At 47.3% G+C, this 13,077-nt stretch overlaps 1 protein-coding gene across 3 annotated transcripts in view; it reads left to right on the top strand.

The window, feature by feature from the left end:
• The first annotated feature begins 737 nt into the window (after positions 1–737).
• The window catches only part of BBS9 (Bardet-Biedl syndrome 9), a 484,979-nt gene continuing 472,639 nt past the window's right edge, over positions 738–13,077 (top strand). The window contains exons 1-2 of one of the 3 annotated variants that reach the window (XM_040434317.1): positions 738–795; positions 12,412–12,534. In XM_040434317.1, coding sequence (XP_040290251.1) covers positions 12,423–12,534 — 112 coding nt within the window. In that variant the 5' untranslated portion in view covers positions 738–795; positions 12,412–12,422. Of the gene's footprint in view, positions 892–3,227; positions 3,346–12,411; positions 12,535–13,077 lie in introns of those variants that run through there. The other 2 variants (XM_040434316.1, XM_040434315.1) reach the window with 2 other exon arrangements.

The following is a 13,077-nucleotide window of genomic DNA, read 5'->3' as shown; positions in this document are numbered from 1 at the left end:
TTTCCGAAATGGGGTCATTTGTGGGGTGTTTGTACTGTCTGGGCATTGTAGAACCTCAGGAAACATGACAGGTGCTCAGAAAGTCAGAGCTGCTTCAAAAAGCGGAAATTCACATTTTTGTACCATAGTTTGTAAACGCTATAACTTTTACCCAAACCATTTTTTTTTTTTACCCAAACATTTTTTTTTTTATCAAAGACATGTAGAACAATAAATTTAGAGCAAAATTTATATATGGATCTCGTTTTTTTTGCAAAATTTTACAACTGAAAGTGAAAAATGTCATTTTTTTGCAAAAAAATCGTTAAATTTCGATTAATAACAAAAAAAGTAAAAATGTCAGCAGCAATGAAATACCACCAAATGAAAGCTCTATTAGTGAGAAGAAAAGGAGGTAAAATTAATTTGGGTGGTAAGTTGCATGACCGAGCATTAAACGGTGAAAGTAGTGTAGGTCAGAAGTGTAAAAAGTGGCCTGGTCATTAAGGGTGTTTAAGCACTGGGGGCTGAGGTGGTTAATGCATGTACATGAAGCATAGTATAGCTCACATAAAGCAGATATGTACAGGAGACATAGCCCTGCGCGCACAGAGGACACGGTGATGTATAAACCGCAGTTGATAAACCCAGGCTGACGTCACAGCACGGAATACACAATCACACGCGAGCTATTGCAAGGCGTCACTGAAAGACTACATCTCCCACAATCCCCTTCGGCGCCCTCCTTTTGATTGTCCCTGTTGCCTGGGTAACAGAGGGAAGATGGCGGTGAGCGGCTGATCTGTTGAAAGTGAGGTGAGCGGCAGCTGGATGGCAGAGTCAGTGTAACCGGGGGCTTCTGACATTCTGACGTCATCCAACTAACATCAGTGCGCAGCCGGAGCCCGGCAGGTATATGACGTAGCACAGACTATGTCGTGTCTTGTGCCCTGCTTATACTTGTGTGTGTAGTGCGGCTCTCCCTGCTATATATATATACCTCCCTGTACACACCGGTATATACCGCATGTCTGGACCGCCCCGGAGCCCGGCCTCAGGTGTGCATAGCGGTGACATAAGCCAGCGAGCCGCTTCTGCTTCAGAGCTGGTGCCAGGCTATTGCTTGCCCATCATAGTCCTATTATTTTCTATGGAGAAGCAGGATGATGGGAGTGATAACGCCTTCCAGTTCACTGTAGTAAGAGGTCGTATTGCCCGTAAAAGCGATTTCAGGCTCTGTTCACACTACGCTTTGCACATACAGCGTTAAAAAATAATGCGCTGAACTGAATATTGAAATATCGGACGCCAATACAGCAGGATGAATTTACTGATAATGAAATGTCACCCTAACATACGTGTTACCCGTTAGACTACGCTTTTTATCTTCCTGATAGAACCGGTAAACGTGGTGTGAACAGAGCCGTAGCCATACCTGGGCCTCCATACTGCGGCTTTTCCTGGTGGTTTCCCCTTCAAGTGCAATGCTGGGGTATCTGTCTGCTGTGGAGAGGATAGCAGCTTTCCGAGGTATCCTCTGGGGGTCGTCAGTATCTGATCGGACATCATGGACCCCCGCCGATCAGCTGTTCATCGGCAGCTCAGCCCCATAGAAGTGAATGGTGGTGAGCGCGGTACCAATGTACGGCGCTATTCGTGGTGAGCTACGAGAAGGCCGCATCGCTCGTAGGAGTGCCAGATGCGGATCCGTCTGACAAATGCATTGAAATTCCGTATCCGTCTCTTCGGTGTCATCTGGAAAAACTGTTCCGGTATTAATTTATTTTTGCATTTTTAAAGGTCTGCGCAAGACGGATCCGTTTTGCAGGAACAAATAATGCCCGATCCGGCACTAATGCACTTCAATGTAAATTAATTCCGGCAAGTGTTCAGGGTTTTTGGCCGGAGAGAAAACTGCAGCATGCTGCGGTATTTTCTCCGGCCAAAAAAACGTAAGAGGGACTGAACTGATGCATCTGAACGGATCGCTCTCCATTCAGAATGCTTTAGGATAAAACTGATGTGTCTTTTCCGGTATTGGGCCCCTAGGACGGAACTCAATACCAGAAAAGAATAACGCTAGTGTGAAAGTACCCTAAAGGCTAAATGCACACGACATTTTTAACGGACGTTTATTTCACTGATGCCTTTCTGAGATACGGACATTTAATTGTATGGGGGCAGTCTGTCAGTGAGAAACGGACACGATAGAACATGTTCTATTTTTTTTACGTCAGTTTTTTTACTGACAATAAAAAAAACTGCCGTGGGAATAACCCCATAGACTACCATTGGTCTTAAAACAGACGTGTGATGGCCGTTAAAAAAAATGTACATCACATGTCCGTTTTTCACTGTCGTGTGCATGTAGCCTTAGAGTGGGTTCACACATAGCTTTCGCCGAGTTTTTCAGCATTTTTATTGTGTTTTTTTTGTTTGCGTCTACGTTTTGTGTGCATTCTTCCCTGTAAAAAAAGGCCAGCTCCAGATATTAGCTGATATGAAATATAAAATTATATGGTGTGTGTTTTTTTTTTTTTTTTTTTTTTCTTTGTCCTTCTGGCTTTTTCCCTTTATGTCACATGCTGGAGCTCTTGGAGTTTTGACATCTCCTTTTCTTTAGGGGAAAAACGCCATGTAGAAAGAATAATTGAAAAAAACAAACCAAAAAGCATGAAAAACTTCAGGTGGGCTACACTAGTGGGCAAACACGCTCTGGTTTAAGGCCCCTTTCACACGAGCGAGTTTTCCGCACAGGTGCAATGCGTGACGTGAAAGCATAGCACCCGCACTGAATCCTGACCCATTCATTTCAATGGGTCTGTGTACATGAGCGTTGTTTTTCACGCATTACTTGTGCGTTGCGTGAAAATCGCAGCATGTTCTATATTCTGCGTTTTTCACGCAGCCCTGGCCCCATAGAAGTGAACGGGGCTGCGTGAAAAACATATTGCATCCGCAAGCAAGTGCGGGTGCGATGCGTTTTTCACTGATGGTTGCTAAGAGATGTTGTTTGTAAACCTTCAGTTTTTTATCACGCGCGTGAAAAACACATCAAAACGCATTGCACCCGCGCGGAAAAAACTGAACGCAATCCCAGACAAAACTGACTGAACTTGCTTGCAAAATGGTGCGAGTTTCACTGAAAGCACCCTGAACGCATCCGGACCTAATCCGTCACGCTCGTGTGAAAGGGGCCTAAAGGGAAACTGGCTTAGTTGCCCATAGAAAACAATAGATTCTACCCTTCCTGAAAATGAAAAGTGGTTGTTAGTGCGCAGATACGTGAGCGCCCACGTGCCAGGTGTGTGATGTGCAGCGTTCTTACTGCGCTCTACCCTCCTCCCTCCTTTGGTCAGACAGAAGGTAATTGTAGTAAAGAGGATTGGAGCCCCCTCACTGGCTGTCATCGTCAGCAGTCTTAAGGAGATTATTGTTCTGCTGCTTGGAGGAGCCTTCAGATCTGCAAGGACATTTCTGTGCTTCTAAGCAGTGTCTATCAGCAGCATCCTTCCACAGTACCACCCAGTAGTCACAGCGGAGTCCTACCCTAATAGCAGTCAGAGCATCGGCTTTCTCCTACAAGTTGCCGTAACTGTGCCCCAACAGTAGTTATGTTAGTGTGTGCTTCCCCCTGTGGTCACAACAGTGCACCCCAACAATAGTCATCATACTATCCCCATCTCCCACCAATAGTCACAGCAGTGCACCCCAACAATAGTCATCATACTATCCCCATCTCCCACCAATAGTCACAGCAGTGCACCCCAACAATAGTCATCATACTATCCCCATCTCCCACCAATAGTCACAGCAGGGCACCCCAACAATAGTCATCATACTATCCCCATCTCCCACCAATAGTCACAGCAGTGCACCCCAACAATAGTCATCATACTATCCCCATCTTCCCCCTGTAGTCACAGCAGGGCACCCCAACAATAGTCATCATACTATTCCCATCTCCCATTAATAGTCACAGCAGTGCACCCCAACAATAGTCATCATACTATCCCCATCTCCCACCAATAGTCACAGCAGGGCACCCCAACAATAGTCATCATACTATCCCCATCTCCCACCAATAGTCACAGCAGTGCACCCCAACAATAGTCATCATACTATCCCCATCTTCCCCCTGTAGTCACAGCAGTGCACCCCAACAATAGTCATCATACTATCCCCATCTCCCACCAATAGTCACAGCAGTGCACCCCAACAATAGTCATCATACTATTCCCATCTCCCATTAATAGTCACAGCAGTGCACCCCAACAATAGTCATCATACTATCCCCATCTCCCACCAATAGTCACAGCAGGGCACCCCAACAATAGTCATCATACTATCCCCATCTCCCACCAATAGTCACAGCAGTGCACCCCAACAATAGTCATCATACTATCCCCATCTTCCCCCTGTAGTCACAGCAGTGCACCCCATCAGTCATCATGCTATCCCCATCTCCCAGCAATAGTCACAGCAGCCCCCTTATCTGCCCAAACCACAGCTTTTACTTCCCAATTCCTTCACCCTCTTTCTGTACAAAAAGCAATTCCCTTCCCCAATAATGAAGACAGTGCCCACTTCTCTGTAGTTACTCAGTAGTCACAGCAGTGCCTCCTTTTCTCTAGCTGTAATAGCAGCGCCTCCTTTTCTCTAACTGTAATAGCAGCGCCTCCTTTTCTCTAGCTGTAATAGCAGTGCCTCCTTTCCGCTAGCTGTAATAGCAGCGCCTCCTTTCCTCTAGCTGTAATAGCAGCGCCTCCTTTCCGCTAGCTGTAATAGCAGCGCCTCCTTTCCTCTAGCTGTAATAGCAGCGCCTCCTTTGCACTAGCTGTAATAGCAGCGCCTCCTTTCCTCTAGCTGTAATAGCAGCGCCTCCTTTCCGCTAGCTGTAATAGCAGCGCCTCCTTTTCTCTAGCTGTAATAGCAGCGCCTCCTTTCCTCTAGCTGTAATAGCAGCGCCTCCTTTCCGCTAGCTGTAATAGCAGCGCCTCCTTTCCGCTAGCAGTAATATCAGCGCCTCCTTTCCGCTAGCTGTAATAGCAGCGCCTCCTTTCCTCTAGCTGTAATAGCAGCGCCTCCTTTCCTCTAGCTGTAATAGCAGCGCCTCCTTTCCGCTAGCTGTAATAGCAGCGCCTCCTTTCCGCTAGCTGTAATAGCAGCGCCTCCTTTCCGCTAGCTGTAATAGCAGCGCCTCCTTTCCTCTAGCTGTAATAGCAGCGCCTCCTTTCCTCTAGCTGTAATAGCAGCGCCTCCTTTCCGCTAGCTGTAATAGCAGCGCCTCCTTTTCTCTAGCTTTAATAGCAGCGCCTCCTTTTCTCTAGCTTTAATAGCAGCGCCTCCTTTTCTCTAGCTTTAATAGCAGCGCCTCCTTTTCTCTAGCTGTAATAGCAGCGCCTCCTTTTCTCTAGCTGTAATAGCAGCGCCTCCTTTTCTCTAGCTGTAATAGCAGCGCCTCCTTTTCTCTAGCTGTAATAGCAGCGCCTCCTTTTCTCTAGCTGTAATAGCAGCGCCTCCTTTTCTCTAGCTGTAATAGCAGCGCCTCCTTTCCTCTAGCTGTAATAGCAGCGCCTCCTTTCCTCTAGCTGTAATAGCAGCGCCTCCTTTCCTCTAGCTGTAATAGCAGCGCCTCCTTTCCGCTAGCTGTAATAGCAGCGCCTCCTTTTCTCTAGCTGTAATAGCAGCGCCTCCTTTCCTCTAGCTGTAATAGCAGCGCCTCCTTTCCGCTAGCTGTAATAGCAGCGCCTCCTTTCCGCTAGCAGTAATATCAGCGCCTCCTTTCCGCTAGCTGTAATAGCAGCGCCTCCTTTCCTCTAGCTGTAATAGCAGCGCCTCCTTTCCTCTAGCTGTAATAGCAGCGCCTCCTTTCCGCTAGCTGTAATAGCAGCGCCTCCTTTTCTCTAGCTGTAATAGCAGCGCCTCCTTTCCGCTAGCTGTAATAGCAGCGCCTCCTTTCCGCTAGCTGTAATAGCAGCGCCTCCTTTTCTCTAGCTTTAATAGCAGCGCCTCCTTTCCGCTAGCTGTAATAGCAGCGCCTCCTTTTCTCTAGCTTTAATAGCAGCGCCTCCTTTTCTCTAGCTTTAATAGCAGCGCCTCCTTTTCTCTAGCTGTAATAGCAGCGCCTCCTTTTCTCTAGCTGTAATAGCAGCGCCTCCTTTTCTCTAGCTGTAATAGCAGCGCCTCCTTTTCTCTAGCTGTAATAGCAGCGCCTCCTTTTCTCTAGCTGTAATAGCAGCGCCTCCTTTCCTCTAGCTGTAATAGCAGCGCCTCCTTTCCTCTAGCTGTAATAGCAGCGCCTCCTTTCCTCTAGCTGTAATAGCAGCGCCTCCTTTCCTCTAGCTGTAATAGCAGCGCCTCCTTTCCGCTAGCTGTAATAGCAGCGCCTCCTTTTCTCTAGCTTTAATAGCAGCGCCTCCTTTTCTCTAGCTTTAATAGCAGCGCCTCCTTTCCGCTAGCTGTAATAGCAGCGCCTCCTTTTCTCTAGCTTTAATAGCAGCGCCTCCTTTTCTCTAGCTTTAATAGCAGCGCCTCCTTTTCTCTAGCTGTAATAGCAGCGCCTCCTTTTCTCTAGCTGTAATAGCAGCGCCTCCTTTTCTCTAGCTGTAATAGCAGCGCCTCCTTTTCTCTAGCTGTAATAGCAGCGCCTCCTTTTCTCTAGCTGTAATAGCAGCGCCTCCTTTCCTCTAGCTGTAATAGCAGCGCCTCCTTTCCTCTAGCTGTAATAGCAGCGCCTCCTTTCCGCTAGCTGTAAAAGCAGCGCCTCCTTTCCGCTAGCTGTAATAGCAGCGCCTCCTTTCCGCTAGCTGTAATAGCAGCGCCTCCTTTCCGCTAGCTGTAATAGCAGCGCCTCCTTTCCGCTAGCTGTAATAGCAGCGCCTCCTTTCCGCTAGCTGTAATAGCAGCGCCTCCTTTCCGCTAGCTGTAATAGCAGCGCCTCCTTTCCTCTAGCTGTAATAGACTGGGCGGGTGTACGTGCATCTGGATAAAGAAAATGGAGAGAAAGGGGGGAAGTATATGATTTAAAATAATAGACAGCAAACTGGGGTTTAGAATTTGGGCCCCTTTGGGCACCTAGGCTGCAAAAAAGTGTCACTCATGTGGTATCGCCTTACTCAGAAGAAGTTGGGCAATGTGTTTTGGGGTGTATTTTTACATATACCCATACTGGGTGAGAGAAATATCTTATACAAAGTTGTCATTTTAGAGAGATATTTCTCTCACCCAGCATGGGTATATGTAAAAAGACACCCCAAAACACATTGCCCAACTTCTCCTGAGTACGGCGATACCACGTGTGACACTTTTTTGCAGCCTAGGTGCGCAAAGGGGCCCAAATTCCAACGAGTACCTTTAGGCTTTACAGGGTTGCTCACAATTTAGCCCCGCCCAAAATGCGGGGGGGGGGGCTGGTGATCAGGGAGTCTATATGGGGTGATCACCCCCCTGTCCTTGATCACCCCCCTGTAAGGCTCCATTCAGACGTCCGTATGTGTTTTGCGGATCCGCAAAACACATACGGACGTCTGAATGGAGCCTTACAGGGGGGTGATCAAGGACAGGGGGGTGATCACCCCATATAGACTCCCTGATCTAAAGGTGCTCTTTAGAATTTGGGCCCCTTTGGGCACCTAGGCTCAGGATCCGCAAAACACATACGGACGTCTGAATGGAGCCTTACAGGGGGGTGATCAATGACAGGGGGTGATCAGGGAGTCTAATATGGGGTGATCAGGGGTTAATAAGTAACAGGGGGGGGGTGTAGTGTAGTGGTGCTTGGTGCAACATATTACTGAGCTACCTGTGTCCTCTGGTGGTCGATCCAAACAAAGGGGACCACCAGAGGACCAGGTAGCAGGTATATTAGACACTGTTATCAAAACAGCGTCTAATATACCTTTCAGGGGTTAAAAAAAATCGCTGGCAGGCTGTAGATCAGCTCGTTTACCTGCAGTTCCTGTGAACGCGCGTTCACTGGAAATCTCGCGTCTCGCGAGATGACGCGCCCGACGCATCGAAGAGAAATGAATCGACCGCCTCCGGAACGCAATCCTGCGTTTAAGAAAGCCATTTGTGATGTTCCAGCGGTGCTTGTTCATCCTCTCTCTCAAAGTGAGGGTGGTCCGGCCAATGTATTGCAGTCCACAGGTGCACTCCAATAGATAAATGACGTATGTTGATGAACAGTTTAGGAAGTGATTTATTTCGAAATTCTCTCCTGTCACGTTACTGGAGAACTTGGTAACCCGACTTGAGATGTTTAGGCAGCACTTACATCGACGGTGTCCGCATTTGTAACTGCCAAGCACTTTGGGAAACAGACTCAACGTGGGGGAAGGGTGTTTCTTCTGAGTGCGCAAGCGGCTGGGGGCGATGAGATTTTTAATTGTTTGTGCTCTTCTGAAGGTTATGTGTGGCTCCGGTTGTATATGTTTTGTTAGGAAAGGATCCGCTTGTAATATCTGCCAGTGTTTCTTGAGTATATCTCTCAGAGTCGTGTGATTGGTATTGAACGTAGTTATGAAGGACGTCTTGTATTTCTTAGTGGTGTCTTGATCAGTTTGTTTGGTTGTTGATAGTTTAGTTCCTGATGGTAGACAGTCTTCCTGGGTATATTTCTGTGCCTGCCGTGAAACTCATTAGCCATCATCGTTCGCCAGGCCCGCTTCCCACCCATATTTCAGACTGGAGGGAGTGGTGTAAAATCCAATCGCAAAATTTTTGAGCATCTCAGCCCAAAAAGTCACAAAAGCCCCATTTTGTGACTTTTTGAAGCCAGAATTCTGGAATCAAGGCATGATAAATCAGGGCCTATATGTCTTTTCCATGTTCAATAAAGGCAATATGTCCCCAGAAAATGACCTATTGTTTAAATCACATTTTTAAGTTAAAGGGCTTCTGTTACCCCACTAAACAGTTTTTTTTGGGTTACTTTTAATCCCTATACTGCGATTTATGCATACATACTGTAATTAATCATTTTGGTTCAGCAGATTATGTTAAAAACGTACTTTTATAATATGTAAATTACCTGTCTACCAGCAAGTAGGGCGGTTACTTGCTGGTAGCAGCTGCATCCTCCTATCATAATGACGCCCCCTCCGCATGTTGATTGACAGGGCCAGCAAACGGGATCTTTCTCTGCTGGCCCTGCCTGTTAGCATTCAAAATCTGGCGCCTGCGCCGTACCTGTCTTCAGTTGGCGCAGGCGCACTGAGAGGCCGACGCTCGCTCGGCCGCTCCATCCTCAATGCGCCTGCGCCGATGACGTCACATCTACACCCGGCGCAGGCGCATTGAGGAAGGAGCGGCCGAGCGAGCGTCCCCCTTCTCAATGTGCCTGCGCCGGGTGTAGATGTGACATCATCGGCGCAGGCGCATTGAGGATGGAGCGGCCGAGCGAGCGTCCGCCTCTCAGTGCGCCTGCGCCGACTGAAGACGGGTACGGCGCAGGCGCGAGATCTTGATAGCAGACAGGACCAGCCAGAGGACGATCCCGTCCCCTGGCCCTGTCAATCAACATGCGGAGGGGTCGCCTTTAGGATAGGAGGATGCGGCTGCTACCAGCAAGTAGCCACCCTACTTGCTGGTAGCAAGGTAATTTGCATATTTTAAAAGTACGTTTTTAACATAATCTGCTGAACCAAAATGATTAATTAGAGTATGTATGCATGAATCGCAGTATAGGGATTATAAGTAAAAAAAAAAAAAAAAAACAGTTTAGGCTACTTTCACACTTGCGTTAGGAGCGGATCCGTCTGGTGTCTGCACAGACGGATCCGCTCCTATAATGCAAACGCTTGCATCCGTTCAGAACGGATCCGTTTGCATAACCATGAACAAAAAAAAAAAATATAAAAAAAAAATAATTCTTTTTTTTTTTTTTTTTATGATAATGCAAACGGATCCGTTCAGACTTTACATTGAAAGTCAATGGGGGACGGATCCGTTTGAAAATTGAGCCATACTGTGTCATCTTCAAACGGATCCGTCCCCATTGACTTCCATTATAAGTCTGGACGGATCCGCTCGCCTCCGCACGGCCAGGCGGACACCCGAACGCTGCAAGCAGCGTTCAGGTGTCCGCTCACTGAGCGGAGCGGAGGCTGAGCGCTGGCAGGCGGATGCATTCTCAGTGGATCCGCCTCCATTGAGAATGCATCAGGGCTGGACGGCTGCGTTCGGGACCGCTCGTGAGCTCCTTCAAACGGAGCTCACGAGCGGACACCTGAACGCAGGTGTGAAAGTAGCCTTAGTGGGGTGACAGAAGCCCTTTAAGCATATTTTTTAGAATTGTTTTTTTTTGTTTTTTTCATGTCACTGTCTATATTTAAAATTTTTTATATAATCCTGCAATTTCACACTGTCCACCTAATATTAGGTCATGATTTGCTGTTCTGTTCAAGTAACTTTTCAGTGGCTATTATCATTATAACCACAGGCACAATAACAATGACAAGTAACACCTCTATATAGATAACACAATAGGTTATATCAATAGGTAACACAATAGGTTATATCAAAGCTTATCTACTCCCTCCTGACCTCTGCACAGGTCACAGCACAGAGCATGTCTAGAACACTGTGCCATAGAAGTCAATGGGGTCCCCTCCTGACCATTGTGTCTATGGCTCATGTAGCTGTTCTGAAAAGACAGAAAGTCTTAAAGGGGTTATCTGGAAATCTGATATTTATGGCCTACCCTCAGAACAGGTTTTCAGTATCAGACCGGCAGGGGTCAGTCTCTTTGCACCCTCACCTCAGCTGTTTGAAGTGGACACCAGTGATGGTCAGTTTGGAGTGTTCGCCAATGAACACATGTGGGCTGCCATCCTGACTCACAAGTCCGGCGATGCACAGGTAAGCCCTTACCTGTGCCTGTGCCGCGAGCCGGTCTGAAACAAATACGGTCACCGGGAGCAGGCAGTTCTGAGAACAGCCCGATGAAGGCCCCCGGCGGCTGTTCTCGGAATTGCCTGCTCCCGGTGACCGCATTTGTTTCAGCCCGGCTCGCGGCACAGGCACAGGTAAGGGCTTACCTGTGCATCGCCGGACTTGTGAGTTAAGATGGCAGCCCGCATGTGTTCATTGGCGAACACTGCGAACTGGCCATCACTGGTGGACACTGCGCTCACTGGAGCTTCGGTCACTGCTAGCCAAGCACAGTGCCATACATTGTATAGTGGCTGTGTTTGGTAGTGCAGCTCAGCCCCATTCGTTTGAAGAGAACTGGGCTGCCCCTAGGCCAGTGGTGGCGAACCTATGGCACGGGTGCCAGAGGCGGCACTCAGAGCCCTCTCTGTGGGCACCCGTGCCCTGAAAAAAGTCTATTGTGTGCCAATATACCTTAGACTGCCATTCATCAGCACAGGGAACACTATAAACAGCACAAGCAGCGCACTGAATGTAGGCAGACTAGTATAGCTAAATGATAAAGTACATGGAAGATATATTATATTGCTATTCAGGTTAAATTGCTGTGTTGGCACTTTGCGATAAAATAAGGGGGTTTTGGCATGCAGTTTGGGCACTCGGTCTCTAAAAGGTTCATCATCACTGCCCTAGGCCATGTGACCGATGAACATGATGTCACATGGCCTGGGAAGAGGCCTAAGCGCCCATTGAGCACCACAGCACAGCAGAACAGCTGATCAACAGGGGGTTCCGGGAGTCAATCTGATATTGATGACCTATCCTGAGAATAGACCATCAATATCAAATTCCTGGATAACTTTTTTAACATATTTTAAGCCTAGTGACCAGTGTGGAAATTGGGGTTTATAAATAATTTTTTTATATAGATAATGACGTGGAAAAATGTAAAAAAAAATCTAAAAAAATGTTTAACCTAAAAATGGGATTTAGGTCTCATGCACACGGACGTTTTTTTTTGCGGTCCGCAAAAACGGTTTCCGTTGTTCTGTGATCTGTGTCCGTTTTTTCTTCCGTGGGTCTTCCTTGATTTTTGGAGGATCCACTGACATGAAAAATGAAAAAAAAAAATCTAAGTCAAGTTTGCCATTGAAATGATAGGAATAAACGGACACGGATCACGGACGCGGATGACAATCTTGTGTGCATTCGTGATTTTTCACGGACCCAGTGACTTGAATGGGTCCGCGAACCGTTGACCGTGAAAAAAATAGGACAGGTCCTATTTTTTTCACGGCCAGGAAACACGGATCACGGATGCGGCTGCCAAACGGTGCATTTTCCGATTTTTCCACGGACCCATTGAAAGTCAATAGGTCCGCGAAAAAAAATGGAAAACGGAACCACGGACGCGGATGCACACAACGGTCGTGTGCATGAGGCCTTAGGCATACACCGCAGCCTACCGTCCCGCTTGCCATGGGTGACACAGAAAGACCTTGTACAATAATTTAGGAGAAGTATAACCTAATCAGCATTGTATCCTGTCATTTCTAGGGTCTGCAGGGATGTCCCTTTTCAAAGCTCGTGACTGGTGGTCCGCCACTCTGGGAGAAAATGAAGAATTTGACCAAGGATGTTTGTCTGTAGCCGATGTTGACAACAGTGGTTCGGGACAAGGTAAGTGTGTTCATCCACTAAGGCTTCATTCACACAACCGTATTTTTCATCTGCGTTCTATCTGTATTTTTTGCTTATAGCACACTAAGGCTACTTTCACACTGGCGTGTCTGGGTCCGCTTGTGAGATCCGTTTCAGGGCTCTCACAAGCGGCCCAAAACGGATCAATTCAGCCCCAATGCATTCTGAATGGATAAGGTGATGTCTTATCCGCCTGACGATGCGGAGCCAAATGGATCAATGGGGACGGATCCGTTTTTCACTGACACAATATGGTGCAATTGTAAACGGATCCGTCCCGCATTGACTTAGACTTTTTTTTTAATGAATAATGCAAATGGATCCATTCTGAACGGATACAAGCGTTTGCATTATTGGTGCGGATCCGTCTGTGCAGATACAAGACGGATCCGCACCAAACGCGAGTGTGAAAGTAGCCTAACCGTTTAGTTTCTGTGGGGCCATACACACAGACGTATTTTTCATCCATGTGTTATCTGTATTTTTTGCTTATGGCACAGTGACCCATTCATTTCTATGGGG

This window comes from Bufo bufo, chromosome 5 (assembly GCF_905171765.1).
Source record: "Bufo bufo chromosome 5, aBufBuf1.1, whole genome shotgun sequence".
Classification (NCBI taxonomy): domain Eukaryota; kingdom Metazoa; phylum Chordata; class Amphibia; order Anura; family Bufonidae; genus Bufo; species Bufo bufo.
This window is presented reverse-complemented; position numbering and strand designations above follow the sequence as displayed.